Below are 22876 nucleotides of genomic sequence, written 5' to 3' on the forward strand. Positions count from 1 at the left end.
GCTGTGATGAGGGGGGTTACTCGTCGTTGTGGCGCGTGGGCTTCTCATCGTGGTGGCGTCTCTTGTGAAGCACAGGCTCTGGAGCACGCAGGCTTCAGTAGTTGTGGTGCCTGGGCTCAGTAGTCGTGGTTCCCAGGCTCTGGAGCACAGGCTCAATAGCTGTGGTGCACTCACTTAGTTGCTCCGTGGATCCGTCAGGGATCCAACCTGTGTCTCCTGCATAGGCAGGTGGATTTTGAACCACTGAGTCACCAGGGAAGCCCTGCATTGAGAGTTAGTTGTGGCATGCAGGATTTCTCACTGCAGTGTGCAGACTTCTCTCTAGCTGTGGCATGCAGGCTCAGCAGTTGCAGCACATGGACTTACTACTCACCCCACAGCCTGTGGGATCTTAGTTCTCTGGCCAGGGATCAAACCTGTGTTCCCTGCATTGGAAGGTGGATTCTTAACTACTGGACCACCAGGAAAGTCCTTGATGGTGATTTTATATGAAAACCTAGAGCTGCACCGTGGGGGACATTTGTCATTTGCTTACCCAAAGCCCCTCTGCTCCTGGAGCTGTGCATGAACAAAACACAGAAAGGAAACCGAGAGGGCAGGGAAGAGTGGCTTCTGCCATGGGATGGGCTGGGAAGTGTCCCTGCAAAGACCTGTGCATCAAGTCTGAGAGCAGAGAATGAGCAGGGCATGTGGGTGGGGTGGGCAGAGGCCCAGGGCAGCTTCTAGGACTGCAAGGAGCCGGGCGGGTGAGTAAGGGGACAGGAAGGGGGACAAAGCAGTGGGGAAGGGCAGGCTCATGGGTCTTGGTGGTCAGGTAGAGACCAGCCAGGGCTCTGACACTGGAAGCCCCAGAGGGTCACAGGATCACCCTGGCTGCCGTGAGGACCACTCAGGATGGCCAAGGCATAGGCAAGGAAGGACAGGCCACTGCAGTACTCCAGGCCCAAGGTGAGGAGGCTTTGGCTAGCGGGGAACAAGAGGTGGAGGGCTGCTTGGAATGCACAGAGGCCAATGGAGGGCCAGGGGTGAGCATCTGACCCCTTCCTGAGCCTCTGAGCTGGACAGGGCCATCCTCCATGAGGCAGAAGATCTGGGTGTCAGCTAGGGCCACTAGACCACGTGTCCCAACCCGAGAGGAAGCCATGCTCACGTTGGCAGCAGCTGGACACGCCTCCAGCTTCCAGTAACCTCTGAGGGACCTCATGTCCAGCCAACCCACTGTTCCTGAGTTTCAAGGTGGAGAGTGATCAGTGGGTCGTGTACAAAGACTAGCCCTGGCCCCCAATGCTGGTGACAGCTGTTCCAGCCGCACCCACTGGTGTTGGGGCCTCAGCTCTTACTTGTTTGGGGCCTGTGCACCTTGCATGACTTTTACTTCCAGAGTTGCTCCCTAGATACACCACAAAGGCCTCACTGCTGTCATGACCTCACCTTCCTCAGCCTCCAGACCTGTCCTTACTGCGCAGCACAGATGGGCTGCTACACCTGGCACAACTTCTGGTCAAGTGCAGCCCCGCTGGACCATGGCCTGGGTGTCCCCGGGGTCCTCGCCACCTCTGGCCCCTGTGCAGCCCAGTCAGCACTTGGGGAAAGCACAGACGTCACGCTGCTTTAGGAAAGCTGCCCACCATGTGCTTGCTCTGCACGTCTGTCTTCAGGGGGCATCCTGGCTGGACGGCAAAGCCAGCCTTGCAGTCACCAGGCTCACCCCTGGCATTTCAGTCTGCGACAGGACCCATCCCAACCAATAGCTGCCTTTTCTAGAAGCTGGAAACCTTGATTCAAATAACAAAATACAGTATTTCTCATGTGCCTTGCAATAATCCCTGTGCTTTGGAAGAATCCAAACTAGGGGTCATTCCTCATGTGACTTTACAATATCAGGAACACAGAGCACCAAAATATTGTCACGTTTTATTTATTTCAAGGCACTTTCCACCAGAAAGTGTAAAAAAGAAGAAATAAACTACCCTGGTAAAACATCACATTTTAACAAACATGACAGTGAGATCCAAATGAGACGAAGTAGAAAAATCGATATACTTAATGTTCATTACCTTGAAATGCTTGCTGAAAAAAAAAGACTGCAAAAGGAGGAAACAGAAAAGTGCAAAGCTGCCCCTTTAAAGATTTCCAGCCCATGGGGAAGGAACCACACTCTCTATACACAGGGAAAGAACCCAACGGCACCATCTGAATTCTCCACATCTCACTGGCACCCAGCTCTTATGGGTCTTCGCACTCACTGGTCAAGCCCCTCACTGACTAAATGATGAACAAGCCAGCAGCACTTCTCTTAAGCATTCGACACTTCCTACACATGACAGGCCCTCCACAGGTCCCCATAGTTTATGGATGATTCTTACCCAGTAATATACATCTCAAACCCACTATTTTGAAAAATGTCAGACTGATTGTATGTTAATGATGCACATAAATTATCTTATATACACTAATAGTAAAGGATAGGAATATGCTGAATTACTTCGTGCTTTTTGAGAAGTGTAATTTTACCTCGACTTCCCTAATATTTTTCTGCAGCTTCTGCTGTATTTAACTATCACCTGAAGATCAAAGGCCCCTTTCTCCCTACTTTTATTCCCAAATCTTAAGAGGAAATGATCATACAGAAAGGTCACATCTGAGTTGATGACCGAGACAGAGCTGAAGCTCATCACTTCCGGGGGTGAGCAAAGGACCCCTCCCAGTGCTCACAAGGCCAAAAGGGCAGCTCTAAGGGCCAGTCCAGGGCCTGATGGTCTCCTGATGATCTACAAAGACCTCAGTGCTTTTGCCTTTGCTCTGTGACTGGGGAGGGAAAACTCTGCCTGAAGCTGTACCCACTGAAAACCAGTGACCTGCAGCCTCCAAGTGCAGCCCGAAGTGAGTGGGGAGAGGAGCTGAAGCCAGAGACCCTGTGGGACAAACACTGAGTGTGTGGGGATGTGACTGAGATGCCCCACAGCCGGAGCAGACCTGACCTCCCCGAAGACCTACCCAGCCGAGCACCAAGGCCAACGGACTCTCCAGATTCATCTGTTGATGGCGTGCATCTCTGCAGAGCCCAGGTGCCAGCACAGCCCACCCTGTGGGAGGGATCAGGTGAGAACTGAATCCCAGCCACGCAGGTGCTCCCACCAGAGGATGTGTGGGGGTCACCAGCCCCAGGGAGCTCTGCACGCCAGGGCCCCTCCACCTCCACCAGCCTCACTGAGGGCTGGCAGCTCTGCACTGGCACCCTGGGCCACCTGCCCCAAACCCCAACACCCGAGCCTGCACTCAGGACTCACTGATGGCAGTGGGCACCAGGCAGGGGACAGACATGAGGGAACAGGAGCTGGACGTCTGCCAGACTGGCTGACAGAGTGAGAGGCAGAAGTGCGGGTCACAGAGCCCACTGCACCACAGCACATGCCTGGCACCATCACATGTCACCAGCAGCTGCCCCTTTCTGGCTGTAGGTACCAGAGTGTCACTACCGTCACCCTGGGGAAGACACCCCAAAAGCAAAAGTTGTGCTCAAGATGATGAACACTTCTGAGAGACCACTGTGGTCATTCTTGAAATTAAGGAGAAACCTTTATTTTCAACAAAAGTGCCCAGGAGAGATGGTTCATTGATCCACTAGGAAAGAGTCTCTCACCACTTACAGCACCAAAATATATATTTAAAAAATTAAAAAACACACAGCCCGCCCCGCATACACACACGCACACACCCATCTCCCCCAAAGCCACACGACCCAGACCAAACAGGAAGACAACCAAACTTAGTGCCCTCGCACAAAAGAAGTCCTTGAATTGGGATTTACAAATTCATATAGTCTTTCCTATGAAAAAACAAGAATAAACCAAAAACCAAAGAGGGAAAGAAAACACTTCTACATGAAGGCCGGCCGAGATGGGGGAGGAGGACATACTGCCCTCCTGGATGCTGACAGAGCGAGACGGCCGTCAGTGCTGCCCAGTGCTCTGGGCGGGGCCTCGGGTGGGCTAGTGGCCCTAAGATGAGGCGCCTTCACGAGCTCAAGTGCCCAGAACGCTGAGCACAGGCCACGGGGCAGTCCTCACCGGCCTTCCAGAAGAGACGGTATCTTGCACTGGGAGTTTTCCAGTGCTTAAAAGGGCCGCTTTCCCTTTCAAAATGATGCTGGGTCAAAAACAAAACAAAACACACAAACAGTAAAAGAAGGGAGAAGAGAGTTCTCTGCTGCCGTAAAAATCTTCAGTCCCAGGTGGCGCCCGCGGGCCCAGGGCCATGCAGCGGGGCCCCACACAGACTACTTGGGCTCCTCAATCACGCCTTTGCTGAGGTCTGTCATTTTAGGGTATTTTACTTTCTTCTGGTCCAGCTCATTCTGAGCCCAAAGGAGTAATTTCAGCAACTTTGCCAGCTTGGGTGTTGACTCACGATTCTCGTAATCTAGGACAGCTTGGTTTACTTCACTCCACACCTAGAAAATGGACAGCCAATAAAAACCACCTCACACACAGAGCACCTGCGAAAAGGACCCATTATAAGATGCATCTTATACATCTTCAAAACCATTTTTACATGATAGGCTGGCTACTTATTTAAACAAACACGAAGCCTGTGACCGTCGGGTACTGTGGGGATGTAAAACACAGTCCTTGTCCAGAGGGGCACACAGTATGGTCAGCAGATGTCACATCCAGCCTGGGCATGAGGGAACTGGCAGGGAGGAGACACCAGTTCCACCCAACAAGCCCTAGGAGGACACCTGATGCAGACCCCAAGGACACCCTCCTTTCAGGGCAGTCAGGACAGTGGGGAGGGGACTGCGGTCGGGGAGCTGCCCTGCTGGTGGGAACACAGAGGCCGTGACAGAGTGCAAAAGTATCCGACGCAAGCGTGGGATTTTCATCAAAAGATACTTGGAACATCCGTTCCTAAGAGTCTCCACACAGTAAGCCAGCTCAGATAAAAAAAAAAAAAAAAAAACAGGCAAAGAGGCTTAACTATCGTTTAAGGGTCTCAAAACCTTGGGCTCCTAGCATGTCACAAGTAAAGTGTGGGGCCCTCCCAGCAGTGTCCCGGTCACACCACACACACCACCCCATTTCTTTGGAAATCCTGCCCCGAATATCCACAGAGGGTGTAGACGGAAGCCCTCTGGAGCCCACCTTCTGCCTCTGCATCATGTTGAGCAGGTCTCCGAAGGGTGAGTCCTCAGGGTTGTCAAAGGCCAGCAGGGCCAGTGTGCGCTCCATCTCGGTCAGACACTCGCGGCTTTCCTCACCCTGCTCAGCCAGCTGGGTCTGTGCAAACTCCAGCGCTGCCTCTGTCTCCCGCTGGCGGATCAGCTCGATCAGGTGTTGTTGCTGGTTGGGGGTCAGGCAGACAGGGTGAACAACTTGCGCCCAGCCAGCGACACCCCCCACCGCAGGGCTGCACCTGCGTCTTATGAAAAGGGCCTCTCAGAGGACAGAGTTGTTGAGTACTCCAAGCTCCTGACTTTGCATTTTTAAAGCAAGAAACAGCTTCTGAGATACATGGCAGAGCAGCTAACTTAAACCCCTTCCCTCGTCAATTACAGCAATATTCTAATGAAATTAGCCTCGTTACCTCTCAATAACAGCAAACAGCTGTCCCCAAGCTTTTTGGAAAAGGGATCGGCTACCCACTCCAGTATTCTTGCATGGGTAATTCCATGGACAGAGGAGCTTGGCTGGCTACAGTCCACAGGGTCACAAAGAGTTGGACATAACTGAGTGACTAACACATCCACTTGCCAAGCTTTTTGCCACCAAGGACCTGTTTCGTGGAAGACAATTTTTCCTCAGACTAGGGTAGGGCAGGGATGGTTTGGGATCACTCAAGCAACGTTACGTCTATTGTGTCTTTTATTTCTAATGTAATACTGCCTCTGACCTGATAGGAGGTATCGGTCTATGGCCCCAAAGTTGGGGATGGCTAACATGAAGAACCTTAATTCATCAAGTCCACAAGCAACTCACTTGCAGATGGAAGTAGAGATAGCGGTTTGTGTCCAGCAGCTCTGGGTGGAGGCTGTTGATGAGCGCAATGGCCTCCTGAATCTGGCCTTTCAGTATCATCTCGCGGATTTTGATTCGCTCGTCAAGTGTTTCTAGATCAACACTGGGTTCAATCCCAGATTCCATTCGAAACTTCTCCGCTGCCTCCTTAAAGCCCTCTGGAAAAGAAAACTACCTTCACTGCTTGGAAAATCGGCAAGATACCAACACCAGGGCTTTTTCTCTCTAGAAAGCCTGTCCTCTGTGAGTGAAAACCTCTAGTAAGAACTGCACTTTCTTGGGATGTGGGATTAACACCTCTGCAACTTACCAGCTACACTTCCTTTCCTTCCACCTGCCCGCCCCCACTGCCCCCACGGCGGCTCCAACTTCCAGTCAGGGGAGGATGGGCTTTGAGGCCCCCGCACTGAGGTCCAGGCCTATGTGGAGAAGCTGCCAACCTGCTCCAGGGGCAGCATGGTGCCCTCCCACTGTGAATGAGTACACAGTTTCTTCAGTCTCAGAGACTGATGGGGGCCGAGGCCACTGGGAACTCCAGGAAGGAGACTCACTTTCTGGAGACATGTGGGTTTTCTCACCTCTGCAGAGCGACCCTCTCCTCCACAGGGTCAGGAGGATGGGGTGTTATCACAGAGCACTTGCATTTCCTTCCACAGGCACCCCCTCCGCCAACCCTTCTTTTGACTTGGACACACCTTCTGAAACAGTCTAGTATCATTTACCAAACTGGTCAGAAGAGATTAATTACTTGGACTTTAAATGTACTTTTGCACATTGTTAATGATGTAGATCAACTGCAAACATGTCAAAGGCTAAGAAATAGGTTTTTTCTTTAGGTCTCAGAGACCTGGAATCATGATTTCATCTTCAGAAGAGGTCATCTCTATAAAATGGTAGTTACAAGTTTGTTACAAGAGCACTGCATTTCCATGATGCCTGAATGCAACCTAACTTTCAGGACTCTCCAGTGGTAAAATCCTGCTTGTGAGCCCAGAAAGGGAGAATGGTGCCCAAGAGACAGCACCTGTAGCACAGCCCTCACCTGTGACCAAGTAGTTCATGATGAGACGGTTCATGTCTGCTCGTTGGACATGTAAGTTATTGAGCTTTTCCATCCACTCATCCTTTGTGATTTCATCGGGTTTTTCTGTGTAACTCATTCTGATTTATTTCTACAGGAAAAAGAAGTAATATTATAAGAATTGGTGAAGAATTCTCACAATTGTGATCATTCGGATATAAACACAGCGACCAGGAACCAAAGGGTAGAGAGAGGAAAATACTTAAAATGTGGAAAACAGCACATGCAGAGGGCCTGAGACTCAAACACAGGCTCAGGGACCAGAGAGAAGGTTGAGGGGTTCAGAAGGCAGGATGAACATGAGGAAGAGCCAGGAGTCTGAGGACCAGGAGGTCAAGAGGTCAGTCCAGGTCAGATGAAGGCCCTCCAGGCCCAGTAGCAATCTATTAATAGATGGACGCTCCTCTAAGCACAGGGTGGCATGGAGAGGTACAAGCTGAAGATTCATCTGCTATGATGTGTGTGCTCAAGACAAGCCATCTCGCACACTCTCCAGGCTGACAGAAATGAAGCAGCCTGACAACACCAAGTGCTCACACAGACATGTGTGTGGTCTCTTAAGCCCCTTTACCCTGTGGTCAGAACGGACTGCACAGCAGCACACTCAGCACCACTCTGCAAGGCTGTGCATATGTGCTCTGCTCCTAGCCGATGGCTCTTCTGCTAGCCAGGACCACAAAAAACAACCTACTGTGTCCCAGACACAGACAAGCCTGTGCTCAGAGTCACTGTTCAGGAATGGCAACACTGGAGACTGCCCACCCAGGAGTTAGTCAACAGCAGCAGGGACAAGCAAACAATGGTTCATAGGACTGTAGTCCCAGAGGACCAAAGCCCTGGGGCAGACTAGTTTCTGACTTCAGAATTGTTCAGGTTGTACAAAGACTATTTGGTACACGTATCACAAGACATCCTCCCAGGGGTCTGCAGCAGCACCCCATGATTGGACATGACTGCTTCAGTGAAACGCGTGAGGATCACACCCAGTGGAAGAGAAGTTACTAAATAGCTTTTGCGGGGTCAGGTTCTGCCATGAAATCAATTAAAAACAAGACCAAAAACTTTTGGTTTTCAAAGTTTTGTGGATTTTAGGGCCACTGACTGTATCAATGGAACAGAATTTACCAAAGCAGTTAAAATACATGAACAGGCCCACACAGGGGACTTAGAAACCAGCTGCATGAAGAGAACAAGTTGCAGCAGAGAACCAAGGGCAGCAGTTTTTTAAAGAACAAAAACAAAACAAGTTATACAATTTTTACTTAGTAGTAAATACATTCATAGCAAAACCCATTTGTTATTTTTTCAAGAGCATGAACCCTGAAACTCAGGAGGTGGTTACCACGGGAAGGGGGCCCTGGGAGCCCCAGCAGGGGTGTCAGGATGGGTGGTGAGCCTACCCACTGTCCACTTCAGTTTTATCCTTTGTAACTGACATAGATATTGTGGATATTATTTCATATAAAGCAAAGCACATGCTCAATTTCCTCAATAAATAAAAGCAATTTAAAAGATGGCTCTGGTTTCCCAGTGGACATGGGATGACTGTGGGGTGGTGAGCACAAAGAGCTGAGCAGGAAGACCAGTGAGGAGCCACCCAAACAAGAGGACAGCAGTGGAAGAACCAAGAGCACAGCCCACAAGACTCTGTGGACTGAGCGAACGGGCCTTGCTGCTGGACCAAGCAGGAAAGTATAAAGGAAGATTCATGGACCATGGAGGGGTTTCAAGCTTGAGACCTTGGAGAATGGAGTCCCAAATGAGGAAAGACTGGGAGAAGAACAGGTCTGAGGAGTCGAGCGAGTTTGGGGTGACTATCAGACCCACAGTAGGAGAAGTCAAGCAGGCACCTGGATTACAGGTCCCCAGTTGGGCGACGGAAACATTAATTAGGGCAATGTCCACCACAAAATGACTGAAAGCCAAGAGTTCACCAGAGATCGCCCAGGGAGACAGTGTCTGTGGGGAAGCAGAGGGGAGCAAGATAAAGTCCTCGGTCACGGGGGGATGCCATGCCCAACTCTGATCCGCCTTAGAGAACTTGTCTGAGACAAAACCAAGGGGCCGTTCCTCACACAAGGTCATTTCTCTAAGCTGCGGCCACTAGCGCAAACTCTCACTCATGGGCGACAGAGCAGTACTGAAAAGTTAACAACTTTGAAGAACCGACCCATTCTGTTTTGTGCAGGAAAAACTGAGCACTTAAACACCCCACAAACAGTACGGACGGCGAGGAACCCTTCGCCCCACGAGCAACGTCCTGTCTCGGCAGCTCAGTGTCTGCTTGAATGCGGTCCTGGTGCAAACAGTTGCCGCCGCAGACCTGTGCGACTTGTGGAGAACTATCACCTCCCAGCAGGCGTCGCCGCCCCTCAAAACACGCTCCATCAACAACAAACACCGAGTCCACGCCCGGACTCCGCTGCTTTAGGAAGAGGAGACAGTTGGACCTGGAAACTCTTGAGGGCGCCGCCTCCCCCGAGAACGCGGCCGAGGACACCTGCTCGGACGTCCGAAACCGGCAGGCCCCCTGCTCGGTCGGTCGGCGGGCGCAACCTCGCAGCCCGGTCAGCCTCCTCACCGGCCCGCCTCGATCCCTCCCTGGCCACGACCCCAGTCCGGCCCTCCGCCTCCCGGCCGCCGCACTCCGGCGGGGAAGCTAGGCCCGGCCGCCTGGGCCCTCCGCGGCCATCTTACCGTGCGGATCCCGCCTGCCGCGCTGCGCGGTCTCCGCGGCCGCTCGAAGGGCCGGGCGGGGCCGGGGGGAGGGAGGGGGAGGTGGCGGCGCCGGGGTCTGGGAGGCGGAGGCGGGGGCCGCGGCGGAGGCGGAGGCGGAGGCGGGGGCGGGGAACGGGAGGGCAGACACACCGGCGGCCGCCCCCTTAGCCACTTCCCGCGAGATCGCGAGATCGCGAGTCGGCAGCCAATCAAGTGCCTTCACGAGGGGGCGGGGTACGGCGGCCGCCCGGAAACGCGGGACCCCAGCTTCCGCCCTTGCGCAGAACTCCCTTCACGGCGCCTTCGCTCTACGGATTGGCGCGAGAGTCAAAAGGCATCGGCTGGCTCTGGGTAAGATGGCCGCCGTGGAGGCGTCGTTGTAGGGTAACTTCGCGCCGAGACGGCGACATCTAGACTGAGGCGAAGGTTCCAGCGTCCTTTCCGTCGTTTGTGTAAGCCCGAGGGCATGAGGCGGGGAGGGGGTACAGGCGCCGGTGCTCCGCGCAGCCCCGAGGAGGGGACCTTCCCGACCCGGTGCCTGCCTTCGCGCAGGCCCGGGAGGAGCCGCCCGAGCGGGGACGGCGGGAGCTCTCGGTTCCGACGGTTGGGGTGGGCTCCGGGGCACGCGACCACGGTGGGGAGCGCACACCAGCCCGCTCCAGAACAAGTCTACAGGGCCAGACCTGCCCTCAGGGAACCTCCCAGGGGCCCGGCGGTCTTTCCCGCCGGTGGTTCAGAATCCGCGCTCAGGTTGGGCGGGGACAGCAGGCCTGTGCAGCTGGGGCTTCGAGGTACTGCGGCCGCTGCTCGAGCGGGAGCGTCTTCCTGCCCTGCGGCCGGGGTCGCGGAGGCGCAGGAAGACATTCACCGTGTTATTCGGTTATTATTGTGCGTCCACGGGAGAAGAGTACAGATTACGTCAGAGCAAGGTCTCGTTTTCCAGGTCAGTTCAGTTCTGTCGCTCAGTCGTATCCGACTCTTAGCGACCCCGTGGACTGCAGCACTCCAGGCTTCCCTGTCTATCACTAACTCCGGAGCTTGCTCAAACTCCTGTCCGTCGAGGCGGTGATGCCATCCAACCATTTCATCCTCTGTCGTTCCCGTTTTCCAGTTGCTGGAGAGTCAATTTAAAAGATTTTAGAATCCTTCGGGAAGGAAATTAAGGGGAGCCCTTTATTCCATCCAAAGAATTCCAGTGTCTTCCTGTTGAAAGTCAGAGTTTAGATGGTTTCGTGTGATTGCGTGGAAATGCAGTGGGACTTGTTGCAGAAAGTAAGTGTAATTTGGTAAACAGATTAGACAAAGACGACTAATTGTGGATATTTCTCGTCAGTGAATAGAGCTAAATCTGCAAGTCCAAAGCTTTGGCCCTAATCTATTTAAAATGCAAATACAGTGTGTCTGCAATTACATCCTTTTCAAGCACTTAATCCTCTGAACAACTCTACACACCAGCTTTACCGTGGGCGAGGGGTGCAGATTTTTAAAATTCTTTTCAACGGTGCACAAGCACAAATCCGGTGCCCTAAAGAGCTAGGGTGTTCCAGCCTAAGGAAGGTTCAGTTGCGCCTTTTCTGCGGGTCATAGATTAATGGCCCCTCACCCCCAGAAGTCCTCTTGCTCCGCTTTAACTGTGTCCAGATACTGGCTTCCTGTTGCAACCCATACAGCAGGCAGGGTCATCTCTCTTGTCCCTGGCCCCCTCTTCACACCCACCAGCGACTCCCCAGTTGCCTGTGCAGAGTGAACATAGCTGAAAGCCAACCTCAGCACCCTGCCCTTCCTCTGGGCTCTCAGGAGATGGGTCTGTGTGCAGCACTCCTAGGCCAGTGCCTAGGAATGGGAACACCATCCCAACAAGCAGGGTGTCGTCCTCTGCTTTGTGTTTCTCTGGTCCCTAAACGATCCCTTTGTTGCCTTCAGCACACCGTTACATGTCACTGATGCCTGATAGTGTCACAGTTCTCCACCAACATGTGACCTTCACAAGAGCTGAAACTTCTAGTACGTGGCAGGGGTTCCATAGATACTTGTTGAGAATATGGAGGAACAGATGAGTGAGTGAGGGTGAAGACCTGCACTAAAAGCTGTCTCAGCAGAAATGGACAAAGGACGGGAAACAGCGGTCCAGGCGGAGTGAGAGCAGAGGAAGAAGTTGAGAATGGCACTGAATTACACAGATCAGCAGTCCCTTATTTAAAAAATATTATTAATTTCTGGCTTCGTGAGGGTTTTCCCTAGTTGAGGTGTACAGGGTTTTCATTTCAGTGGCTTCTGTTCTTGCAGAGTGCAGGCTCTGTAGCGCACAGGCTTAGTTGCCCTGAGACATGCAGGATCTTCCCAGATCAGGAATTGAACTGGTGTCCCCTGCATTGGCAGGCAGATTCTTGGCATCTGAACCACCAGGGAAATGGAGCAGTTCTTTAAGGAGAGTTGTTAAGGTTTATTAGTTTTAAAGGAGCACCCAAGAATTATTTTAAAATGAAATGTGTTTTGAGAATAAAATACACAGTGCTTCCTTTAATCAAATCCTGGACTGTTCAACAACCAGGTGTCAGGCACGTTTTACAGAACTGCAGTGTTTTGGAGGGTGTTTCTGTCTTACTCTTAAACCCTCAAAGCATGAAGTCAAACCCCTGAATGCTGGAGCCCTGCTTTCCAGGGAATTTGGCAAATCAAACCCGTTTCCTCAGGGTAAGGCATAAGCTGATAGGACATTGCTGCTCAGAATTGTTACGGGTTCTTGTTGTTGAGTTGTCCGACAGTTGTTGACCTCATGGACTGCAGCACGCCAGGCTCCTGTTCTCTACCATCTCCTAAAGTTTTCTCAAATTCCTGTCCTTTGAGTTGGTGATGCTGTCTAACCAGTAATGGCTAGATGTCCTTACCACTAGTGAGCAGTTAACTCCAAAAGGTCAAGTGCCATAGCCTTGACTTTAATCAGGGTCTTCTGCTCAGATTCATCCTGAAGCTGTTGAAAGGAGTAAGGAAGACTGTTTTTACGCTTTAGTTCCGCTGCATGTATCCAGATGAATTAGCTGAATGAAGACCCTGTGAAGCATGTGTCATGGGGTCTGAGGTGGTCGCCCTCCCCCTCCCTGCTGGACTATATATTTCCCTTTCTGGATTATACCACTAAACCAGCAAGCACTGGTTATGTCATAAGTTTCTTTGGATGGGTAGAGTAATATTTTTCTTGAGTTTTTACTTCCTGCAGAGGATGTAACATAAACTGTGTCCAGCATGGTGCTATCTAAAACACATGGTTGAAGGCTGGGCTGGACAGTGGGGCACAGGCAGCGAGCTCAAGTGGCAGTTTACCTACCCTGTCCAGCCAGTGGGCTGCAGACCATCTCTGCTGAAACTCTCCATTCCCTTCCCTCCTGCCTGGAGAGGGTTTTGATAAGTACATTGGTTATAGATAACAGACACATGCATGTGTGTATATAAACACTTAATAACGTATATGTGCACAGCTATTGAAAATTTATCTGTATATGCTTTAACGGGTCTCTTGATTTTGTTTGGTTTTGGTGGTTTTGTTTTTGCATTAGCCCAGTTCTGATCAGATGTCTGATATGGGAGACAGAACACTGAATAAAGATGAGCCATTGTTTCAGTTGATAACTATGTGTTCCTTTTTAAAAACACTTGCCAAATTTTGTTTTTTCTTTTTTTGACTTTAAAATCCTCTTATGCTTACTCTTAAATGCTTTTACTTTCCATTGGAATGAGAGGAACTTTTGTATGCCTGAAAGAATCAGAAGATTTTTCATTTTTCTGTATAGTTGTAAAAGGCAACATTGTTGGTCTCCTATATTGATTTGTTGAAATTTCAGAATAAAACCTTTTGGGTGTCTTTTTGAAATTTCCTAATAGCTTGACTTGTATTATTCTTGTTGAGATTTCCTTCAAATACACTTTTCTCACTTTCACCATTTTGTTTCTGTGATCCAGGCAAGCACAGGAAATTACATGGTTGGTTTTTTTTCCTCTTTTGGACAAATCCAAAAAGCCACTGTTAGACCTGACTTTCGTGAATCTTTCACTTTGCAAGTATTTTAATTTTGGAAAAAATAATCTCTTAAAATGTAGCTAGTACAGTTACTTAGGGCTTCCCTGGTGGCTCAAAGGTAAAGAAGCTATCTGCAGTGCAGAAGACAATTCAATCCCTGGGTCAGGAAGATGCCCTGGAGAAGGAAATGGCAACCAGGTCCAGTAATTCTTGCCTGGAAAATTGCATAGACAGAGGAGCCTGACGGTCTACAGTCTGTGGGGTCGCAACAGTCTGTGGGGTCGCAACAGTCTGTGGGGTCATGTCGGACGCTAAATCGCTAAGTTATTTGTCGATGCATACTTGCATCTGAGGACTGGCGGCTGTGGCCCTGCTCTGGGACCTTCCTTGTCTCAGTTGACCATCCCCTCCCACCCTGTGGAGGGAGGTTCCTGTTCCTGCTCACCAGATCTGTGGGCCTGTTTTGCCTTTCTCCTTTGTCACCTGCTCGTGTGGTGTGACGGACGAGCTTGTGAGGAAATGCAGAATCTAGGCACGGTGTGGTGGAGGCAACACGCCACGTGCTTCTGTCTGCTTTACTCTTAAACTGCTTTTCTGTCAAAACTGCTTTTCTGTGAAAGGAGTTGATTTTTCTGGCTTTTTTATTTGGTGTGTTCTTTTAGGGACTTGAGATGAAACTACCAGCAAGGAAATACAGTTCTTATGCCTCATACTTATTAAAATATTTCTTCTGAAGTTGGCTATTTACTTTTCACTAAATTTATGGGGAAAGTAGTCTTAGTATCAGGAGCCACCCTAAAAGGTAGGAGTAAGCAGCATTGTTCTGAAGTCTGAGCCCTGCAGCCTATGGCCCTTGGGGTTAGAGGGCACATGCGTTAGCTCTTCAGAAACACCCAGTGCTGACCAAGGCCAGGGAGGAGGAGCTAAGGGGGTCCCACCGTGACTTTGGCCCTTGGTTTCCTCTCTTCTCCCGGATGTCTCCCCTCCAGCCCAGGCCTGGGTCTGAGTTTGGGCCCAGATTCACTGGGGACCTTGCCCCAGGGCCAGGCAGTGGGCCCCACCATTGACCCTGACTTCCTGACCCCTTCTTGGCCTGCCTGCAGGGTGGGTGCTAGCCTGTTCATCCTTGAATTCTGAACAAGAGTAACAATAAAGCAACTTGGTTGCTTCCCCATCTGGTTTTAAGTTGTCGTTGGAGAGGGTCTTGACAGACTTGACCTTGTCTCTCAGGGTTGCACTTGACCACCAAGAGAGCGAGGTGCTTTGCTCAAGACCCTGCTTTCCACTGGGTTTTAACTCGGGGGTGAGAGAAGGCCGAACACCAGGAAGCGGTCTTCTAAAAAGGATTGCTGGCTTTTCCAGTCGTGCTTTTCCGCCTTCATAAATTTCCTCAGAATTGTTCATGGGTGTTGGTGGCAGGACCTGGTGTCCACACATGTTGAGGATGCGTCAGTCATCCTTTTCCCACACTTTTCCTCAAAGACTGAAACCACTTGAGGCCCGGAAGCTTGCTTAGCTTTCTAACCTCTGAACCACTGTTGTTGTCAGTTCCCTGAACTTCAGGATTTTTATTTGTGTATTTGGGGTATTTGAGACGATTGGAGACTCCTTTTAAACCTGTTTGTTCCTCTGGGTTTAGCTATTAAAGTAAGTTTATTAGGAGAAGGTATTCCTTAGCTGAAAGTGCAATGAAAGTGAAAGTGTAAGTTGCTCAGTCCTGTGTTTGCAGCCCTGTGGACTGTAGCCTGCCAGGCTCCTCTGTCCATGGGATTCTCCAGACAAGAATACTGAAGTGGGTTGCCATTCCCTTCTCCAGGGGATCTTCCCGACCTAGGGATCAAACCCAGACCTCCTGCACGTCAGGCAGATTCCTTACCATCTGAGTCACCAGGGAAGCCCCTTCTTAGCTAGTAGGTGAACTGAATTACCTGAAGAGGTTGTAGAAGGACAAGGGCCTGACTCCTCCCACAGGTGGCAGATGCCTCTGAACCCTGTAGCCCATGGTCAGGGCCAGCTCCCGCTGGGAGATTAGAAAGGGAGGCCAGTTGCAGGGGTAGGTGGGGAGGTGCAGTTTCCTTTCCTTTGCTGTCTGAGTGCCCACCTGGGCTGCCATCCCCAACCCAAGTACTGTAGTGGCGCAGGTGGGGCTTCCTGTTGGGGTCTCCTTTCTGTCCCCTGAGCTTTCTGCCCAGGGCTTCCTCCTGTTCCATCGGCAGCCCGATCTTCAGTGCCATTCACAGGACCCAGTGCCCACGTGAAGCTGCACACAAGTTAAAAAGAGACACAGACGTAAAGAACAGACTTTTGGACTCTGGGAGAAGGCGAGAGTGGGATGATTTGAGAGAATAGCATTGAAACATGTATATTATCATATGTGAAATAGATCACCAGTCCAGATTTGATGCATGACACAGGGTGCTCAGGGCTGGTGCACTGGGATGACCCTGAGGGATGGGATGGGGAGGGAGGTGGGAGAGGGGGGTTTAGGATGGGGGACACATGTACATCCATGGTGGATTCATGTCGATGTTTGGCAAAAACCACTACAATATTGTAAAGTAATTAGCCTCCAATTAAAATCATTAATTAAAAAAAAAGTGAAAAGGCAACACAGATTGGAAAAAAAAAAATTTCACCTTGTAGAAAGGCACTGCTGCTGGGTTTGCTTCATGTAAAGATTTTCAGCCAAAGAGGCTGGGTGGGGTTTCCCCATTCCAGCTCCCATTTAGGGAGCCTTTTGCAGGGAGCTTCCTCTGCACCCCAGCATATGAGTCCCATTCAACAGACAGCATGCCCAAGATCATACTCCTGGTTCAAGCCAGTTTCAACTTAATCTGTCATATTTCTGAACTTCTCACTACACTCATCTGGGACAAACCTGAAGATGGTCAAGATGTTGGAGTGTGAAGTTAGTCTGTGCAAGATTCCATGGAAGTGGTTGGTCCTAATGGAATCACACCAACAGAAACAGACCGTGTTGGAATTCTTTGAAGAAAAGGGGCATTCTCTGAGAGCCTGGCAGGCTGTGTGGTCTTTCCAGATGTTTATTTACAAGCACACCTGCTCCCAGGCCCCTAGTGCTCTTGTATAGAAGCACCTGGCAGCGCTCTGTAGGGTTCTGGGCACAGCTTTACTACACACAGGGCACTTTTTGCCGAGAGGTTCCTGCTTTTAAGGAATGTGGAAGCCGGGAGCTGTAGAGGCAGTGATGGAGACAAAAGGCCTTCAGCCGAGGAGTTACTGTCCTGGGGGCCAGCGTCCCAAGGTAGCAGGTGTTTCCCCTCTGAGGTCTGTTTATTGAGTATTTGGGGAGGGGCAGGTGCTCGGGGGCTTCCGTGGTGGCTCAGATGGTAAAGAATCCGCCTGCAATGCTGGAGACCTGGATTTGATCCCTGGTTTGGGAGGAGCCCCTGGAGGAGAGCATGGCAACTGACTTCAGTATTCTTGACTAGAGAATCCCCATGAACAGAAGAGCCTAGCGGGCTGCAGTCCATGCGGTTGCAGAGTCCAACGCGACTAAGCACGCACAGGTACTGGGGTGTTAATTGATACTACTCAACACTGAGTGAAGAAAATCCAGGTGGAGGGTTATCGTTTGTCAGATCCCTTTCCTTGCAGCTCCCGTAGGCAGGTGTGCCCGTTGTGTGCGCTGAGGCTGGAACTGCCCCGGGCTCGAGTCCAGAGATTCTGGGAACGCAGTCTGGCGGGAAAGGAGCGCGGCGCTTTGCTCCTGCGTCCGGGTGCCCGCCTTTTCTGCCACAAACTAGGCCCAGGGTGGCCGACGGGAGCCGCGCCGCCTACGCTGCCAGCCTTGGCCCTTGGACTCGGCCACGGTGCGGCGCAGGGCAGGGGCGGGGCCTGGGCCGGGCTCCTCCTTCCGCCCGCCGCGCCGGGGCGCTGCTCGGGGTGCGGGCGGCCCGTCTACCCCCGGCGTCTCGGTGGCCGGCGTCTTCCCTCCACTGGGAGCGCGGGCGGCCCCTCTACCTCACGCGTCTCGGTGGCCGGCGCCAACCCCGCCCGCCCACTCTGCGGCGCTCGGAGGAAATGGCTGTGAAACCCTGGAGGCTTGCGGCCCACGGTGAGTGGCGGCCGGGGCGCCGGGCGTAGGGGCGGCCGCCCGCGGGACCGCGTGGGACGGGCGGGGATGGCGGGCCCGGAGGCCAGCTAGCCTGGCGCCGCAGGGCCCGCGCCCGGCCGCGCTCCTCCAAGCGGAGAAGATGGCGGCGGCCGCGGGGAGGGGGAAGGGAGGGCCGCGCGGACCGTGGGCTGGAGGGGGCGGAGGGCGCCGGCCTGCTGGGCAGGGTCCACTCCGAGGGACCGGGCCGGGTCCGCTCGCTGCGGGCGTGTCCGAGGGGACGGATTGTGGTCGGAATGGATTGAAGTGCGCCAACAGGACGCCGCCCGGTGACCCGCAGCGGGGTGACCCTAGAGCGAGGCGACGCTTTTTCCTAGAAGTTCCTGGTGTAGCTGCTGGTCCATGGAAATGATTCTGCCTTAATTGTGTGACGTAGGGTTGAATCCCCCCCCGCCTTTTTTTTTTTAACCAGAGTAGTTTCTCTAGACATCTTAAAGGAGGTGAAGTTTCCCTCTCGGTCTTTTTTTTTTCACCCTAAAGTGTGGTTTTTGTCGCTTTTGTTTCGCTTGTTTCTAGTCGACTACTCTTGTAAAGGATAACATTAGGATAGTCGTGTGGTATTTGATGCTGTGGGAAGCAAAGAACGACGAAAAAGACTTTCAGAAAATTGGTTTGGTTTCATTTTTTGAAAGAGTGTGTGCCTAGCCGTAAAATGCAGATTTTTAGCTTTTATTGCGTCACTTGTCGATTTGATGTAAGATTCAAATTTATGTTGTGTTTTAGCCTCTGGTCGATCTCACAGTAGAAAGGGATAACTTTGAGCTTCCCCGAGAGATGTGCCCCGCCATCCCCTTTCTGGCTCAGGCCTGTGGGTCCTGATCCCACGCCCTCGTTTGCTTTCTCTCTGTTCTTTCTTGGGAGACCCTGGAGGTCAGGGCAGGTTTTCTGCTCTGAATCCAGCATTCCAATCAATGAGCTTAGAGATGGGACCTTACAACAACAGCATGTGAGTGAAATTGAAGATACTGTTTAATTCGTGTGTTGGCCTTAGGTAACATCCATGTTATTTGTATACTTGATAGAATGAGATTTGAGCCTCATGATCTTGGGCATTTTGCAGGAGGGAAAGGCAGATGTTAAGATCTTTTCAGTGTGTTTATGTGTTCACATACCTCATTGTACGTGTTGGTTGATATGGGGGAGGCTAAGCCTCCATTTGGCAACAGTTCACAGTGGGCAGTCCACCCAGGCTGACCCTGTTCTGAGCAGTTTATGTGTGCTGGTTCGTTTCAGTGACTGTGATGCTTCTGTACCTGTTCTAACCTCCCAGAAGCTGAAGCACCTGTAAGGAGCTTGCCCAGGATGGAATACGTGGGTTCTAACTGGGCCTTTGGGCCAACCCCAGACAAATGTTCTTCGATTTCCTCAGAGCTATGTAGTTCTGGTTTCAACGTGCTTCCAAGGAAGGTGCTTTAACTGGAGACTTTAAGGAAATGAGGTCTGTGACCTTTAGGAAGACTTCCCATTGTATTCAACAAATATTTATTGCATCCTGTGTGCCAAGCACCCTGGCTGTAGCAAAGATCAGAAGGGTGGCCTTCTCAGGCCTGAAGACTTGTAACAGGGACCTATGACAGTTGCCAGCCACGTAACCTGGAGCCTGGGGCCCATTTTGGCACTTGGGATTGGTGCATAGATATAACCGTCTGTATGACTGGCCCACTCTAACACGGCATAGATGTGTCAAGGGTTACCTGTGGAGACCCAACCCTGTTGTGAAACTCCTTGCCTAACGCACTTCCTAAGCATTATTTCCTAGTTGGTTGTGTTCTTGCAGGCTTATTTTAGCAATGAGTTTAGGAATAAGGTGTATCTTTAACTTAGTTCTGATTTTCCACCAAGAACTGTCCTTTATTAGTATTTGATTTTCAGGCTGTTTCAAGTGAAGTGGATTATGTGCTGATAAGAAAGGGCATGAATTAAAAGTTGCGCAGTTGGCTGTTCCCCTTACGGTCTGCTAGTTCCCACAATGACCTTTGCTTTCTGGCCAGCCATGCCCCTCACGGCATGCCTGCCTGTGTGAACATCACAATGGCTTGTTGAGGAAGTGTGTGGTGGGGCTTGAACATGGTGCCCAGTGCTTCAGGTGGGCCTTCATGAGGGTGTGATTTGTCTTTGTGTTGAGGAGGGGATGGATTAGAGTGGGAACTTGGGATCCCATCTTCTTTATGACTGAAGTTGTGGGACCTGCTGTTGACACTAAGTCTTTCTATGACCACAGAGGCCTCAGAGGCTCTGAGCCCCTTCCCGGGCAGCCCACAGGCTGGGTCTCTTTCGTATGTGTTTTCCAGATGTTCCAGGTCCTGGTTGTTTTATATTCCTGTTAACAGGATGTGTTTTTCCTTTTGTACCCACTTGTCCCAAGATCCCTGGTGACTTCCACTTGGCTCCTGAGAGCCAGGGTTGAGTTTTTCACAGGCCAACTCACTTCGTCCTTGGGTCCCTGAAGTTGGCACTGTGTCCAAGAGCAGACTGATTTGTCACACACCTGGTGGCCTTGAGAATCCTTTAAGAAAACTTCCCTTAAATAGTCCTTTGTGCACTCCTTATTTAGACAGTGGCATCTTTAACAGTGGATACCTAACACGACCCTATTTATGGCCAGCATCAAATAATGTGTGTTAATTCCATTGCAGAATCTCCACGATTAACAGTTAATGGGCACATACTAATTGGGAAGGGATAGGCCAAACAGTCTTCACTTGATGTGAAGTGCTCACACCTCCTGGAGTCTCTTGCTCAGGCCTCTTTTTTTTTTTCCTAAACTTCTGATTTATCCTCCTACCCAAGCATGCACTTCCCCTCTGGTAACCATAGCTTTGTCTTCTATGTATGTTTTGCTGTTTTGTAAAATAGCTTTTCTCTGACTTGCTATGATAACCTCTGGGTCCATCCGTGTTGCTGTAAATGGCATGATTTCATTCTTTCATATGGCTGATAACATTCTGTTGTATACATACACCATATCTGCATTATCCATTCGTCTGTTGGTGGATATTTAGGTTGTTTCTGTGTCTCAGCTCTTGTGAATAGTGCTGCAGTGAACTTTGGGGTATCTTTTTGAATTGGAATTTTCTCCAGGTATATGTCTAGGAGTGGATTACTGTTTTGTATGGCTATAGTCCATGGGGTTGCAAAGACTTGGACACGACTGAGCAACTAAGCACACAGCACAGCATGGCGACTCTGTTTTTTCTTCTTCTTGAGTCGTATAATTGACCCTTGAACAACACAGGTTTGACCTGTCCAGGTCCACTCGCACAGGGCCTGTTTTTAAGCAGTAAGTACTACGGTACTGCACAGTCTGCATACACAGAGGCTGAACATAAGTTATATGTGGGTTTTCAGCTGTAATGCAGCTGTTTCTCTCACGGGTATCAGGTGCTGTGGTTTTCTTTTTCATATGCTGATGCAGATGTGTAAGTGATATTTAATATACCTTTTCAACAGGAAGGTAAATGGGGCCTCCCCCAGTATAAAGACAGCTGTACTGTGTTTGGGTTGCAAAGATAAATTTATACATAGAAAACAAGACAATATACAAGAATATAAAGAAAGCAGAAACCCCAGAAAGTAGCAGCCTCTGGAATCCCAGTTACAGCTGTGGACATGTTTGTGAGCTTGGTTTTGGGGGGTGGGGAGGGCAGGCAGGATGTGCTGTGAACTGGATGTAACCTCCTGCTCCACTCAGCAGGCGTGGGGCTTGTTCCATGGCAGGGGCTCTAGAGTTCATCCTACTCTCGTTACAGTCTTAGTAGAGAACATCATCTCATGGATGTTTCTGGATTTCTTTCAAACCGGTCTCCTGGTGATGGTCATAGGTTTGTGTCCATGCTGGGAGCACCCCATAAACACACCTGCTCTTGCCTAGTTCTCTCTGCCAGGTCGCAGTGAAGAAGCCACCCCTGCGGGGAACAGAGATGCTGCCTGCTCTGTGCGGAGCACTGGGGGGCCCTTGATAAATGTTCACAGACTATTCACGAGGGCCTGTTTTCCCAGCCACTTACAAGCAGACATTGTCATTTTCATAAACTTGCCATTTATCCTACACTGACTGGTACTTGATCCTGTGTCGTTTCAGGTATCCTGTTAGGAAACTGAGGTCATGGTTGTCTCCATATACCTGGGTAGAATGCCTAGCTAGGTTTGCAGCTGGGGTTGAAGTCTGGGGCACCCTCGGACTTAGGCATTAATGTGGGAGGGTCATGCTGTGGTCATTGAGGGTGGACACTGCTGGCTCCCTTGGTCAGAACCGGGGATGCTCAGCTGCAGCAGGGGGAGTGGTCCCCCGAGATGCCCCATTTAGACAGGTTAGTACAGCGCTACCCGTTGGCTCTTTAGGTTGTAATTTCACAAGGTGTTCTAGTAGTAAGGTGCCCTCCTCAGCACATCCCCTACCCAGGCAGCAGTGGAAGCTCTGGGGAGTTGCATCAAGTTCAGCTCTGTGTGGATCTGTAAAAATTAGTAGGACAGTCCTGTTGTTTATTTTAGAACTGTTTTCTTTAAGCTTGGGCCTTCCCCACTGCCCCCGCCCCACCAGACCTAGACGTTGGCCTCTGCTAATCTCAGAGAAAGAGGACAATTCCAGCTGAAGTGTACAGTGTGGGTCTGTACTTTGCATGTCCGCGGTCTCCAAGCATTGTGCTTGCCCCATGGCCTGTGGCATGAGCTGCACCTGCACTCGGGAAGCAGATGCTTGTGAGAGAGCAAGCTTTGTTTCTCCCCAACCACTTTCTCTTTGGATGTGGGCTGCGGTCCCTCCGAATGACAGTGTCTGCTTGTAAGTCCCCCAGCAGTTTCATGATCAGTGCCTCTCCATCGTCCTGGAAAGGTGGAATCCTGAGCCTCACTGTCACGGCCCTGCAGTCTCACAGCCATCTGACATTTCCCTTCATGTCAAGTCTGTGCTG

General features: G+C 51.0%; 2 protein-coding genes across 5 annotated transcripts in view; one reads left to right on the top strand and one right to left on the bottom strand.

Annotated features, from left to right (window-relative positions):
- Window positions 1-1979: 1979 nt before the first annotated feature.
- GID8 (GID complex subunit 8 homolog) lies at window positions 1980-9905 on the bottom strand. The gene is made up of 5 exons (XM_052650829.1): window positions 9796-9905; window positions 7060-7189; window positions 5979-6175; window positions 5145-5342; window positions 1980-4453 (listed from the first exon to the last, which is right to left on the bottom strand). The coding sequence occupies exons 2-5, from the start codon at window positions 7175-7177 to the stop codon at window positions 4280-4282; spliced, it is 687 nt and encodes a 228-aa protein (XP_052506789.1). The 5' UTR covers window positions 7178-7189; window positions 9796-9905; the 3' UTR covers window positions 1980-4279.
- A 206-nt stretch (window positions 9906-10111) lies between these two features.
- DIDO1 (death inducer-obliterator 1) overlaps window positions 10112-22876 on the top strand; it is a 47577-nt gene continuing 34812 nt past the window's right edge. For 2 of the 4 annotated variants that reach the window (XM_052650897.1, XM_052650894.1), the window contains exon 1: window positions 17854-17909. The gene's annotated coding sequence lies outside the window, so the exon portion shown is untranslated. The other 2 variants (XM_052650895.1, XM_052650896.1) reach the window with 2 other exon arrangements.

This window comes from Budorcas taxicolor, chromosome 13, assembly GCF_023091745.1.
Source record: "Budorcas taxicolor isolate Tak-1 chromosome 13, Takin1.1, whole genome shotgun sequence".
NCBI lineage: Eukaryota > Metazoa > Chordata > Mammalia > Artiodactyla > Bovidae > Budorcas > Budorcas taxicolor.